Below are 14,647 nucleotides of genomic sequence, written 5' to 3'. Positions count from 1 at the left end.
AGTCCCTCGGCAAGGTGGACTGCATCACCAGGTATTGTGCGACCCGAGGATGGCTGCATCGGTCGTTAACCTTGAGCGACCAGTCCGGACACCAATGCTCACCGGGGTGAGATTTATCTTCCCCAGAAAACATTGGGGGGCATTGGTAACGGTTCCATAGTGAAGACGCCGTCACCGCGTTGACTGGAGCCTTCAACTGTTTGTCTCGGCCGTGTGGAGGTGGAAGTGCCGTGGTCACCCCTAATGGCACCCCTTCCGGAACTGAAGAAGTGGACCCTGTGGCCGCAGTAGCCGAGCTGCTCTGGTCTGCCGTGGTGGGGGTGGTCTTCTCCGCCGAGGTCTTAGAAGATTGCCCTTGTGATTTCTTCTTGGGCGGAGGCGCCGATGTCTCGTCCGAGCTCTTCCTTTTCGACCTCTTTGCCACCTCGGCACCTGAGCTCGACGTGATAATGTCCGACAACTTAGTCACTGCACAAGAAGCAAATATTATCATATGCCTTAGCCGAAGTAAAAGGAAAGCAATGAAAGAAAAATTACAGGGTTTCTTAAGTTTAATGGAAAAGAAGGGAGTCTTGTTGGGAGGCAGTAGAGCTCGGCTAATTCCCCCATCGACCAGCACGGCCTCGGGGTGGTCCCAGCTGAAGATCCGAAGTCCGGACCCCATCAATTTCTGGAAAGACTCCTCTTCGAGATCCCCCGCGGAGGCGTCGGCCTTCGATTTGATGGGCCTCCACCAAAAACCCCGTGGGAAGTCCACGGCCGAGACGAAGATGAAGTCACGCTTCCAATTTTTTATTGAAGTGGGGGCGCCGATGACTAGCTTCGGGATGGTGTTGTTCCGGTTGCAGACGTAGAACCACCCCTTGTCTGTCCCATGCGCCTTGGAGGTGTAGCATCGGCGGAATAGATCCACAGTTGGAGTCACTTCTTGATGTCGGCACAGCATCTCGAAACCTACGAGAATGCGGACCGCGTTTGGGACGAGCTGAGTAATCCTCATACCGAAGTGACGAAGTGTGTCCCTGAAGAACCTCGACGTCGGCATCCTCAGCCCGGCTTCCAGTTGCTGGATGTAGACTGCCACCGTCCCCATGGGGGGCTTCTCGGCTGAGTCATCTGGTCCGGGCGAGGTGATGATGTACCCCGGTCTGAAAGGGTACTTTCTTATCACCTTCTGAGCCCTGTCTTCCCCCACTCGACTTCTGAACTTCGGCATCTTGCCGAAGTCAATCTTGGCCGCGTTTTTCGGAGCTACTGGCTCCAGTACTCCCTCATCATGGGGTATCTGAGCTCCGTGCTCGTTATTGAAGACAACCTCGGAACCAGCTTCACTCATCTCGGACGACTCTGACACCGAGGCTGCCTCGGCGATCTCCACCTCGGTTGAACCCTCCGCAGCACCGGACGTCGATCCCCCAGAGCTGGATGAAGTCGCTTTTTCCGAAGTGTCAGGCACCACCTCGGCCTGGTAGCTCGGTTTCACGGTCTCCTTATGGATTTTAGCCGTTTTGGCCATATGTGAATGATGAGATGAAAATAGAAATACTTACTGTTGACTACGGAATCTGACGAAGTGGATGGCTTCGGCTGTGATTTCGCCTGGCAGAGCTGGACTCACCTCGGCAACACTCGAGAATTTTACAAGTCGAAGGCTGAAAGATAAAGTGAGGGGCCATGCGGTGAAAAGGACCCCCTATTTATAGGGATTCGGCGAGAATCCGAAGAGGCGGCAAGAAGGCGAAAAGGCAGCCACGTTCGAATTTGAAAAGACGTGCTTCCCTCTCTCTTCATTAATGCCCCGTCCTTTCAACTGACACCCTCTGCACGAAACGTCCCACTACTTCACGACGCGACGGTTACCAGTGACCACGTCCTGTCAACTGACTCGCCCACGTGTCTCGTCCCCGCATCTTCCGGAGCAGTTTCGGGACCCCGACTCTTGACGACTTCGGCACAAAGAAGCCTCGGTACCTCCCTAGCCCGGAGCTCCCGAGGCTTGGGGGGCTTATTGAGGATGCTCACCTCGGCAACCCCGCAATTCCGAGGTGAACCCACCTCGTCCCTCATCGGAGCTCATCCGTGTCTTGGGCATATCCCCTGAGCTCGGCCGGATCCCTAGTCTACCGTGTAGGTGACCTCGGCACCTCCACCTCAGTTGCACGCTGACGAGGTCAAGCCACCTGACATCACCCGGGACCAGTTTTTATCTGAAAAGCACTGGAGGCACTTAATGGCACCTGCACAATACTCTCCGTCATCATACCCAGAAGGCTACAGTGTCAGAGTCAGGCCACCTGACAGGGAGTAGAGCCGTAATGGCAGGGCATGGGTCCCACCGGCATAAGACCCCCGTCCTGCCCTCCACTCTCACTCTATAAATACCCCTCATGTACTCCTAACAAGTAAGCACACTGTTCATTCTCATATTCTACTATCTTTCTCGTTCTCATACTAACTTGATCGTCGGAGTGATACCAGGGGAGAAGCCCCGCCATCCACTTTGAACGTGCAACCTCACTTCATTCCACCCGAGGTGAGATAATCGAGTCCACCTCACCACCTCAACAAGAGAGCTGATTTCGGTTGGACTAATTACCCGCCAAAAATCACCTCTTCAAACATCAATATAGCTTTTGTAAACTTGATGAAAACATCCAGATCAATTCATCTTCTGATTTACAGCCATCCGCAGGTTTATGAACCTAATACTACAGTAGTGAAACACCATCAATTCTGTTCATCCTGTACATGAAGAGTCATCTTTTAGTTATCTTCTTTGCTTGGACCATTAGCCTTACAGCAAATGAGGAAATAAATCACGTTAAGCATATATACTTAAGCCAGCGAGACTGCAGTAGTAATAATCATAATGACCTTTATTGACATTGATTGAAATCTAACTTTCGTTTCCTCCTCGTTTTGCGAATTCATCAATGGTGTTCATAAGAAAACATGCAACCAAACTTGCCACAGACATCCCAAGTGTGAACAAAGTGGAAGCCACACTTGAAATGCTACTGGGAAGCTCAGAATAGTAGAACTCATTTTGTACAGCTACACTCAAAGCTTCACAGAAGCCGAGCAGGAAATATTGTGGAAGAAGCCAGAGTGCTGGCATGTCCAACACTGCTTCTGGATCATCTGAATTTCCTTCACTTATAGCCAGACTACGTCATTTACCCTCTACAATTGCTGTCGCTATCATGGAGAAAAGGGACAGGAGCATTCCACCTCCCATTCTTTTCCTTGTCGAGAAATGAACATGTTTCCCCATGATTCTTGATGTAATAGGAAGGATTATACGATCATAAAGAGCTACCCAATGTATTAGAAAGATAACATTAAACATACTAAAAGAATCTGCTGATATTTCAAAGCTTGAACCAATTTTCCGATTGATGGACTTTGCTTGAAAAAAATAGTTCTGGCTGATATTTGCTGACATTATCATTCCTGAGGACCCTAATTTTTCTTTTTTGGGTAAATCATACTTAAGCCTCTTGTAGTTCATCCTTTTTCGTATTACCATCTCATAAATTTAGGATAACATTTATCACGTTGAAACTTTAATCCAAAGTATGGGGCAGTTATCCATGACATTTGCTTCAAACTGCTTTCCTTTAGTTTATCATTAACAGCTAGACAAGAATTAAAAAAAAAATCTCTTTTTGGAATCACTGCTATAAATTTGTAATCCCTAAAAAATTCCCGTAAGAAAATGGAAAAGAAAAATCCGAAATCGGTCAACTTTTTGTTGAACGAAATAATATGAGGCTTACGGGGCAATAATGAAATGTAACATCAAAAGAGAGGGTTCAAGCCTAATGGGTTTTATTTGCTGAAAAAGAATGATTAAGGGAGTGAATACATAATCAACGAGACTGAAGTTTTAGAAACTTTTGCAGAAGTGTTTTTTCACGCATGTGCATGGAGAGAAATTGTTCCTGAAAATGAAATAAAGAAACAAAGGAAAAGATTCCAGCTAAAATACCTCAATGTCTACATAGAGTCTTGCCTGTTAATGAAATCAGTAGAACCAGAACAAGGAAAGGGGAGGATAAATGTCCATGCTGTGGGGAGGCAACAGAAACTTTGGAGCACATGATGTTTTTCTGCCAACATGCTGAATGGATATGGAAGGCTGCACCAATTAAGTGGGATGGTTTGCTTTCCTTTAGGCAGAATTTCTGGTTATGGTGGACCACTTTGATGGAGGCAAAGGGAAGAGAGGATGGCGAGCAACATAGTGCATTAACTGTAAATATCCTGTGGCAGATATGGAAATCCAGGAATCAAATGCAATTTAAAAAGGTAAGGAAATGTCCGGCTTGACAGCACAAAAGGCAACATATGAATGGCAGGAGTATAGGGGAGGATCACGAACAAGATGAAGAAGAAAGCAAGCAAGGAGCTGGAATCAGAGGAACAACACCTGAAAGGAGGGTGATAAAGATAAATACAGCAGCCCTCAACCAAAGGAAGGAAGTGGCAGGGTGGGGAATTGTGGCAAGGGATGACAGTGGTAAGTTAGTGTGTGCTTGGGCTGGCAAAAAAGTGTACTGAACCAGTAATAGAGGAAGCAACCGCGATTAGAACTGCCCTGTTAAAGGCCAAAAGGTTGGAGAAACATCTGGATACAATCAGACTGCAATGTGGCTGTAGCAAGGATTGAAGAAGACTGCACTGGGGATCCAGTGATTGGAACGATAGTCGAAGACATCCAAAAGCTTAAGCAAGAGTTCCAGAAATGTTATTTTTCCTTTATTGGCAGGGAAGGTAACTATTTTAGTCACCATTGGCAAAGTTTGCCTTAAACTTGGTTAGTGAAGTGAGTTGGGAACAATCTTTCCCTCTTTGGCTCAGTAGTCTAGCCAGAAATGATGTAGGAGCAGTTGCTCCAACTTTGTAAGTTCATTTTATCTGCAATATAAGTTCTGCTATCGTTTGGAGAAAAAAAAAAAAAGGCACCTTTTGGAGAGGAAAGAAACGGATGGCAAAAAATGACACTATGGAACAGAGGGGACAAGCTATACTATGGACGGAGTATTTGAAGCCCTTTCTTTTTTTTTTTTAAGGTGAAAAATAGACAGAAAGTACCTCTGTCTTTTATGATTATAAAATTCAGTCTGGACACTAATCCAATGGGGTGATTGGTCGACGGGTCAACAATGGTTTTGATAGGTGGGTTGATCGGTTGATTCAGTGATTATATAATATAATAAAGGTTAAATTGCTTGTCATCCCCATGTGATTTTACACAATGCTGGATAATTTACCTAAAGTTTTAAAATAATCACGTAACCTTCTTGTGATTTTATATAAATTGAAAAATGAATTAGTTACGGCATTTATATCAAATGTACTTTTAAAACGCGCATTATAAAATCTTAATATCCATATAACCCTCTTATAATTTATATAAGTATCCACTTTACTCCTTGTGGCTTTTACATTTATCAACGTAATCTTTCAATACTTTTATACAAGGTGATTAAGTGGTCAATTAATTTAATATTTAAGTAAGAGTACTATTGGTATTTCAACTAATGTCTAACGATGTTACATAAGTTATTTTCTATTAATTTTTTACTTTACATAAAATTATAGGAGGTGAGTTGGATATTTTGAAACGTTACACGGAGGTTATATGTAATTTAATCTATAATAAATAATATATTTAACTCATAATAATGTTTGAATTAGGGGTTCAATTGACAATTCAACGGTGTTTTTTTTTCTTTTTTTTTTTGAAATTTTACCGGTAGAATCACCGACTTATGGATTGATCAATAGGTTTATTCCTTATTCGGTCTAAAAATATTCACCTGAAATACCACCTATGCCTTTGCTCAAATGCTTAGTATAACAAGGAGGTATAAGTGAATATTATTGAACAATAAGGTGCTCACCAGGAAAATGTGAAACCATAAGGGTAACTAGTAATTCAACCAAAATTATTTCTCTCAGTCCAGCCAAAACACTGGAAAATTATGAGGAAGACGTTCTGTTTATTAAGAAATGTTTTCTTTGGAGAACATGATAGGAACTATGTTACATCCAACCAAAAGAAAAAAAAAATCAGCCTTCAACGTGGAAGAAGCTATGAGCTTCTGATGAGGATAAATGTTTGTGCCAAGGAGACAGTAAACAAGGCAATCTCTATGATTCTGAGGTGAGGTAAGATGGGCCGGCAACGTAGTCTGAGTTTTGCCCAGACTGATTGACTGCTAATATTGACATCTTCAATTAGCTCATGAAGGTAGCATCTGTCCATGTCAAACACAAGTTGCTTAACAAGGCTGTTGAAAAAATTCACTACTTCTTCTTCATCATTCTCTGGTTGTCTGATGATCCCTGCTTTCATCAGAACTCTAGCATCATCTCTTGAGCACAGCAGATTGCCGAGGAAAACTACTAGGGACGTAAAATATGGTGCAGAACCTCTATCACCCTGCTCATGAGCCATCAAATTTCTCAACACAATGCCTGTGTTATCATCAATGAACAATTGGGAAATCTTCAGCACTCCGTCCTCGAATTCCAAATCTAACATGTTACCGGACTTTTTCTTGAATGTCAGCCCACAAAGGCTGAGTGATTTAGCGCTGTAGATCCAGCCTTTCCCACTATATGTATTATAGGTACAGGACCTTCTTGCTTGGGTATTAGAACAGTAAGTTTCAGTTGGAGCAAAGCTAGCATGAAAGAGAGCAAGTAAATGTGTGTATTTCCTGTCTGCATGATCAGTTGTTTCGCTGGTAATGGCATCTTTCCCTGGCCTGAGCGACTCGAAAAATTGGAGAGCGAGCTTGTTGAGAGAATCTTTTTCATCACCCAACCTGGTAAGATCAAAAAGCCTTTGGAGTACAAATAGAGGAAGTTGATTTTCAATCAGCAGGAGATCAAGGCCAAGATTGGATGGCATCCAACGAGTAGCAAAGATGGGATCATCTGCCAGCTTTCCCTGTTCAAGAAATTTTTGTCTTCATATAAACCCACTTGGAAAAGAACAAGAGTGTGAAAACTTGAACCTAAAACACTAGGAGATATTAAGACTATACCTGGTAACTTTTTCCACCGAGGCGCAAGAGCTCTATCACAAAGCAACCATCAACTAGCATCATTTTTGTGAAGCTATCACTGTCAATGTGTGTTAAGTCCTCTGCATAGCATTCTCTTGTTTCTGCTTCCAATTCTTTCATAGCATCACTGAGAACATTGAGTACATAAATACCATGATGTCTGCCTCTTTCCAAAAGGGAATCAAAAAGTCTCAACTTTTGAGCTTGCATAAACTCTAAACCAGGCCTCTTGTGATGAAGTGGACCAATGGAGACTAATCTGGGAGCATAAGCTTTCTCGTTATCTTCGCGAACGTGCAATGGGATCCTGCAGATAGGCCATTTTCTGCAAGGAAGAGGCTCTTGCCTGACAGGATCAATGCTGATCACAGCATGAGCCTTGCCACCTGCTTCTTTGATAAGCGGAAACACTGAGTGAGTTATTTGTACAGACCTATTTTTGCCATTGGTGAACTTGGAACTCTTCGCTTCCGTGAAGGTATTCTTCACGATATCCAATACTGGACTTGGATCCATTTTTGCTGACAATCCTGCATCATTCGAAGTTCTATATAAAGCAGCACAACCCTTTTTTTCTAATCCAAAAAGTTGAAAAAGGTAGCATATATAAATACACGTTATTGCACACAAAGCAGCTTTTTGGCTGTAAAGTTGCACCATATAAAGTAACTACAATATTAAAACACGGGATTCAACACGTTGAAGGTTATTTTAATTCGCTATCCTTTGTACTATTTCACTTTTAAAAAGCATGTCAAACTTCAGAAAACGAAGAAAAAGCATGTCAAAGTTAGGATATGTCGTCTCTGTTTCTTTTCCGTCCTTGTCTTTTTGATTTCCGGACTGGTTTCCAATTTTGCTGTAAAAAGCGGTAATCAGGAACCAGGAAGGTGGAGATAGGAAGTTTCCATTTACACATTCTTGTTAAACAATTCCAACTAAATTAAATTTGTTAGAGACAGAAAAGTATCCTGGTTGAACATCTTAATGACTGTGCGTCCATACAGTGCTATGCTTGGAAAGATAATGAGTGGACTGGCTGGAGCAATTTATAGCAGTGGGCTCCCTCCTCCTTTGCATTGCTAGCTTTCTGTGCGTTCACACAGTCGCAATATCCAACTAAATCAAGCTAGTAATAAAATAGTTTCCAGCAAACATAAATAAAGCGTTTGCAGACCTATATTTTTCAAAGAATAAAATACACTTTACCTCTTGTGTTTCGGTGATTTTTGATATAACCCCCCCTCGCGCAGGTAGTTTTATAAGGTCTACATAACTCTCTCTCATAGTTTGGACTAAAGTGTCAAAGTCACGAAATTTGCATTTCATAATGGAGTCAATTAAGATATCAAAAATACGCCTTTGTGAAGTTGAAAATTATTAATTAATCACAGGGGGTTATGTATATATTTTGAAAACAATAAGAGAGTTATGTGATAAAATATTAAATCACAAGGGGATTACGTAGTAAAATATAAAACTATAAGGAGTTAAGGGCAATGCTACAGTGCCTATAGTTATGGTAACGATATTAGGAAAATCTGCTATTATAGGTTTCTATTACCTTTAGTGACAGATCCAATTTTTTAGCGACTTTTTAAATATTATATTAAAATAATTAATATTAAATTTAGTAAGTTTTTAATTAAAACTAGTAAGTTTATGCCTGAAAGATAAGTTTTAGTCAGAAATAGAAATTTACACTTTGAGTAATTTAATTTACTTATTATTTGACGAAAATTACTTATTTTTGAATTAAACTTACTAATACTACAAGTAAAAAATGTTCATATTTAAGTAAAAAAGTTACCAGTTTCTGAAAACAGTTTTGGGTTCCTGAAACACTTTCGGATATCATCTCTTTAAAGTCATCTGCCTTCTTATTACTTAGTTCTCAGTTCCAACATACGATTGAATTCCCAGGCAAAGGTTTCCACTTTGATCCACACTTTCTCTTGGTTACAATTGAATAAATTTTCTCACTTCAAATTTTCATCTTCAGTTCCCACTTTCCCTCTATCCTTTCTCATCGATTGGTTGTTTTTGGGTGCTGCCATATGCAGACACAATAAAAGGGGTAGCGACGGTGGTAGCCAACCAAAGAGCGTATGAAAAATAGCAGTGACGAGGTTAGACCATCATGTCCTCTTGAAATCGTTTGATTATATTGCTGTAATTTATTTATAGTTCATTTGTTTTGTTTGTCAAGATTTTCTTGCGAAATCAAGGCTGAGAATTTGAAGATTTTATTGCAATTTTGGGGCTGAAAATGTCCACTGAAACATCTAGGAAATGGTTGTAGTTTTGATTGTCTACGGTAAAATATGCTTTATAGCCATATGAAACATCTAGGAAAGGACTTGAGACTAGGCGTTTAAGTTAAATGTGATTAATTTGTGAATGCATATAAGATGTTTGGTGAAATGTCAAAGAGAAATCTGTGTGTTATGATTGCTACTCTGTGCTCTTCAGCAGCCAGAGATGAGACCAGCTCTTAAAGAAATCACCCTCGTCAGTCGACAACAGCGCTCAAGATCACCCTTGGGATTCGCTGAAAATAGGCCTATTTCTGTTGGAAACTAAATAATCATATTAGAGACAGTGATTTCATCTTCCTTGTACCTGCTTTCTTCCTCTTCTTCTTCTTCTGTTCCCCCCCCCCCTTTTTGTCTTGTGGGTTTTTCTAGCTTTTCTTTTTTTTTTTTGTTGTTGGGGTTAATCAGATGTACATATTTAGATGAGAAGCACTAATACTCTCTTTCCAGTCTTGTTTGTGGTGATGGGATGAGTGCAGCTTCATCAGTTTCTTATAATATAACTTGAAATTTTGCAGAGAGGGATAAGATATTAATATACCTTCTTCAATTTTGCATAAAGGGATGTTTTCCTATCTTCCTTTTTTGCTTGATTCTGCCTTTTTTGCCTTTTTAATTTCTGGTGTTCCAATATATATATATTTTTTTTAAGCTTTAAGTTCTTGAATCTAAGGTTGTGATTTTGCTGCGTCCTGATTCTTCCTCCAACCGACAAAACAGAGGTCCTTGATGTTTTCTTTGTTTTTATTTTTTTTGTCCTTTATTGTTGTGGCTGTTTTGCAAAACGTGGAAGTTAAGGCCCCCTCAACGGTGGGTTTGGCCGGTGCAATTCAATACTAAGAAATGAAAATAAGTAGAAATGACTTGCAGACAATGACTACCCATGCAGACAATGACTACCCATTTCCTGGAAAACGGTTTTGTCCTTTTTCTCTGGATATTTTTTGATCTTTCATTTTTTATTCCCACTTGAAAAATGAAACACATTAATTGTTAGTTATCATATTGTCTCTGGTTGGCTGGTGCTTAAATTTTAAAAATTAGAAGTCATAAAGCAGACTTTGATTGTTTCTTATTTCTATTAATTTTCGATATGTATAAAAATTACCGCAATTATTTTCTATTAAAATATGCATAAGTATCCGTTAACATTTTTGATGAATGAATTCTGTACTTATTTTCTATTAAAATATGCATAAGTATCCGTTTGTATATCCTCTTTCCTTTCCTCTTGCTCTCAATCCAGTGATCGGTAATGGGGGTAGGTTGGTACTGATTGAAATAATTTTCTCGCAAAAAGTCTTAAACCAGAATTTTAAAAGGAAACCTAAGGTTTTGATGTTGCCTTGGTCTTTCTTTTGTGTTTTATCCGCTCGAGTTGTTGAGGCCTCCCTCTTTCTATCTCAGTCAAGCCAGATTCTTTGCTCCTGCCTTGTATGTTCTTGTTTCAGAAACTTTGTTTATCAGGTTGGGTAGTTTAGCTCATGTTCTTGATGCTAGAGGGATGGAATTGTTTTTCTTATCAAAATGGCATGTTGTAGTTCCCTTTTCGTTCATTGTTGTGCGATAGATTTAGGTGATGAATAGCCGAGAGCTACGGAAAGCTTGTAAATGTGATTTTGCAGAGAAAGCTCCTGCTGCATTTTTTTTCTTTTGCTGATTAGTTCCCTTTGTCCTTGACGGTCAGCTCAGATTTTTGCTTTAATCCTGCAACAAAATGTAGCTTTTGATTTAGTTGATAATTGAGAGTTAAGATCCTGGTAGTTGGTGAACATGTCTGCATGCTGAAATGGAAAGAAAGTTGCGGTATGGAAAGTTGCAGAACCTTGCGGATAAGAAATTGCAGAAGCATAAGAAAGCTTCGTAACATGCATGCAACAAATTTCAGAAATTGCATGTTTAACCCTCGAATTTTGGCTTAATGTTACTAAAGCCCATAACAATTAGGAAAATACAATCAATTTTGTCCCTTCAAAATCTGAATTGTTGTTGGCATGCTTTAATATGTTTTTTGGACAGATTTTTCGTGAATTTTAGGATGAAATAGGGAAGGTTTAATAATTTTGAAGAATTTATAGTTTTGATTTTCATTTGATTAATATTTTAGCTAATTTTGTCATTTAATCCTAATAAATCAGTTTCCATTCATCATTTTGTGAAGTTTAGCATTTGATCTTGACAATGCTACAGTGCCTATAGTTATGGTAACGATATTAGGGAAACCTGCTATTATAGGTTTCTATTACCTTTAGTGACAGATCAAATTTTTTAGCAACCTTTTTAAATATTATATTAAAGTAATTAATATTAACTTTAGTAAGTTTTTAATTAAAACTAGTAAGTATATGCCTGAAAGATAAGTTTTAGTCCGAAATAGAAATTTACACTTTGAGTAATTTAATTTACTTATTATTTGACAAAATTTACTTATGTTTAAATTAAACTTACTAATACTAAAAGTAAAAAATGTTCATATTTAAGTAAAAAAGTTACCAATTTCTGAAAACGGTTTTGGGTTCCTGAAACACTTTCAGGTATCATCTCTTTAAAGTCATCTGCCTTATTCTTACTTAGTTCTCAGTTCCAATGATACGATTGAATTCCCAGGCAAAGGTTTCCACTTTTGTCCACACTTTCTCTTGGTTACAATTGAATAAATTTTCTCACTTCAATATTTTCATCTTTAGTTCACACTTTCCCTCTATCCTTTCTCATCGATCGGTTGTTTTTGGGTGCTGCCATATGCAGACACAATAAAAGGGTTAGCGACGGTGGTAGCCAACCAAAGAGCGTATGAAAAATAGCAGTGACGAGATTAAACCATCATGTCCTCTTGAAATCGTTTGATTATATTGCTGTAATTTATTTATAGTTCATTTGTTTTGTTTGTCAAGATTTTCTTGCGAAATCAGGGCTGAGAATTTGAAGATTTAATTGCAATTTTGGGGCTGAAAATGTCCACCGAAACATCTAGGAAATGGTTGTAGTTTTGATTGTCTACCGGTGAAATATGCTTAATAGCCATATGAAACATCTAGGAAAGGACTTGAGACTAGGCGTTTAAGTTAAATGTGATTAATTTGTGAATGCATATAAGATGTTTGGTGCGTAAGTATCAGTTATTAAAGGTCGGTAAATGATATTAAATCTCAGGTTGCTATTTTTGTTAGTGGTTAAACATTCAAACTGTATGCATGAACCTGGACAAGCAATAGCGACATAAGCCAATGTAAGCATCAAATGATTGATTTTCCTTATGATGATATGCTCTGATTCTTTGCAGGCCGTTGCTTCTTCCAGATTAATCTAGTTGCTGCAAATGAGGTTCATTATAATTAGGCTGGAATTCCGATGTTTAAGGTCTTAGGTGGAAGAACACGTTGCATACGAAACTTTAAATCCAGCATTGCATTTCAATGTAAGGAGGTGAAATTCTAAGAAATAAGCATTGACATGAAGTGCTGCGATTCGTTTTTTGCTCTGTTAACCAAGTGCCTGTGCGTTTATGTGCTTTGCTTGTCTCCATAAAGCAGGAACTTTCGAAACTCTGCAGCTTTCGAAATGAGTTTTGGAGTTTGAAACCAAGCACATGGTTTGGATGCTTTTTGTGTTCCTGTTCAAGTGGATGCCCTTACCACATTAATGGCGGTGTAACATCCATTCTGTTGTAGGAGCACGTACGCTTATTTATTTCTGCGAGCATTAGAAGTTTTTACTCCTAAACGAGGAGTTTATTGCTAAACTAACTCTTTTTTTGAAACATATACCCAAAGTTACTTAATTTTAAATTTTATTACCTTTCTAATTCTTTTTTTGCCACATAGGTTGCATATGTGGCAGGATAGAGATAGAGACACATTCCATCTCTCTTTCCCAACTAATATCTTTCCAACTCTCTTTTCCAACTAATATCTTTCCCATTCTCTTTCTTAACCTTCCTTTTTTTTTGGGATAATTTCAGATACCTTCCCTGAAGTTTCTGACAGTCTCACTCCCCTCTCCTGTGGTTTGAAAAATACCACAAACTTCCCCTAAAACTAAATAGGCAGTCTCAAAGTAGACCCAATTCAAAAATACAAACAATAAAAAATGGAGAGTTGGAGAGAGAAACAACTATATACCACAAATGCCCTGATTATCTTGCATTAATGATTTTATTTTTATGACTAATACTAATTTACCTATAAACACCTTACACGGGGTGATATATGAGGTACAATCAGTTTACAAACATATATATTATGTTAGATGTTAGTTACTTGCCTGTTTCTATATTGGTTAAAGGATTCTAATTTATCGTTAATTACGTTAATTGTGTTTATAACTAACTTCAACAAATTTGTCCTGATAATCACGAAATATTAGAGAGATAGTTTACTTCAATAAGTAGCATGTATATAAATAATTAATAAATGTACAATCTGGTTGAAATAATGTACACCGTGTTATTGACCAAGTACGATGCATAGAAATTGGAGGCTTCACCTTGCTTCCAAAAGAAATAGAACGGAAATAACTTTTAGCAAATCTAGCAATAAATATTCACAAAATATGGTGAATATAAAAAAATACCTATAATAGAACATGCCTATGAGAGGGAATAAAATATACAAAAGATTTTACAAGCATACAATCTCACACCATAATTTACTTACATCATTTATTTGCCGCTCATCCATAATTCACAAATTCTTATCCCAAGCAAGTAGTAGTGGTGGTGGTGGAGGAGGAGACTTTCGTCTGATGTACTTTCAACATCCTAGAGGCAAGGGTCAAACAGCACATCGGATGAGGCAGCAGCTAGGATGACGGACCAAACAGAGACTGAAAGTGGTTAATTGGCTAGCTAGCTCATCTATTCAATTTATTGTCTTCGTTATAGGGTGAGGGGAAAAAATATAGATTGAACCTAATTTTTGTGCTTGATTAATAAATAGGGAGAGAGCAGCGGGGGAATTGGAATTTTGGATTAGTTGGTGGGAACTAGTTCCGACTTTTTTTGTCCATTATCGTAACTGAGGAAACAATAATGGTGGGGGTCTCATAAATACCTTCAATGAATCTGGAAAAAAGTTACCAGCTTTAGGTACTATGAATTCTTTGGCATAAAGAAATTCAAGCATTACTAGTGCATCGACCTTTCCTATTCTAACTAGAACTAATGGCTAATAAAAGTCACCTTGTTTCTTATCTCTTGAATTCTTAACCGTTTCAAATTTTAATAAAGAATTCTAGCACAACCACAACACT

At 38.9% G+C, this 14,647-nt stretch overlaps 1 protein-coding gene and 1 long non-coding RNA gene across 2 annotated transcripts; one reads left to right on the top strand and one right to left on the bottom strand.

The window, feature by feature from the left end:
* Positions 1 to 5,988: 5,988 nt before the first annotated feature.
* LOC113694905 (UPF0481 protein At3g47200-like) lies at positions 5,989 to 7,598 on the bottom strand. Its single transcript, XM_027213817.2, has 2 exons — positions 7,062 to 7,598; positions 5,989 to 6,964 (listed from the first exon to the last, which is right to left on the bottom strand). Exons 1-2 carry the CDS (start codon positions 7,596 to 7,598, stop codon positions 6,101 to 6,103), a joined length of 1,401 nt encoding a protein of 466 aa, XP_027069618.1. The 3' UTR covers positions 5,989 to 6,100.
* A 1,275-nt stretch (positions 7,599 to 8,873) lies between these two features.
* Positions 8,874 to 12,942, top strand: LOC140021503 (uncharacterized). Its single transcript, XR_011825335.1, has 3 exons — positions 8,874 to 9,011; positions 9,146 to 9,211; positions 12,681 to 12,942. It is a non-coding gene; the product is annotated as an uncharacterized lncRNA (long non-coding RNA).
* Positions 12,943 to 14,647: the final 1,705 nt, after the last annotated feature.

This window comes from Coffea arabica, chromosome 1e, assembly GCF_036785885.1.
Source record: "Coffea arabica cultivar ET-39 chromosome 1e, Coffea Arabica ET-39 HiFi, whole genome shotgun sequence".
NCBI lineage: Eukaryota > Viridiplantae > Streptophyta > Magnoliopsida > Gentianales > Rubiaceae > Coffea > Coffea arabica.
This window is presented reverse-complemented; position numbering and strand designations above follow the sequence as displayed.

Bases quoted from the DNA above. Each gene is read 5' to 3' on its own strand.
- LOC113694905 (XM_027213817.2), bottom strand. From the start codon at position 7,598: ATGGATCCAAGTCCAGTATTGGATATCGTGAAGAATACCTTCACGGAA. The intron at 6,965-7,061 runs GTATAGTCTTAA...TTTCTTGAACAG, and splicing joins TCGGTGGAAAAAGTTACCAG to GGAAAGCTGGCAGATGATCC.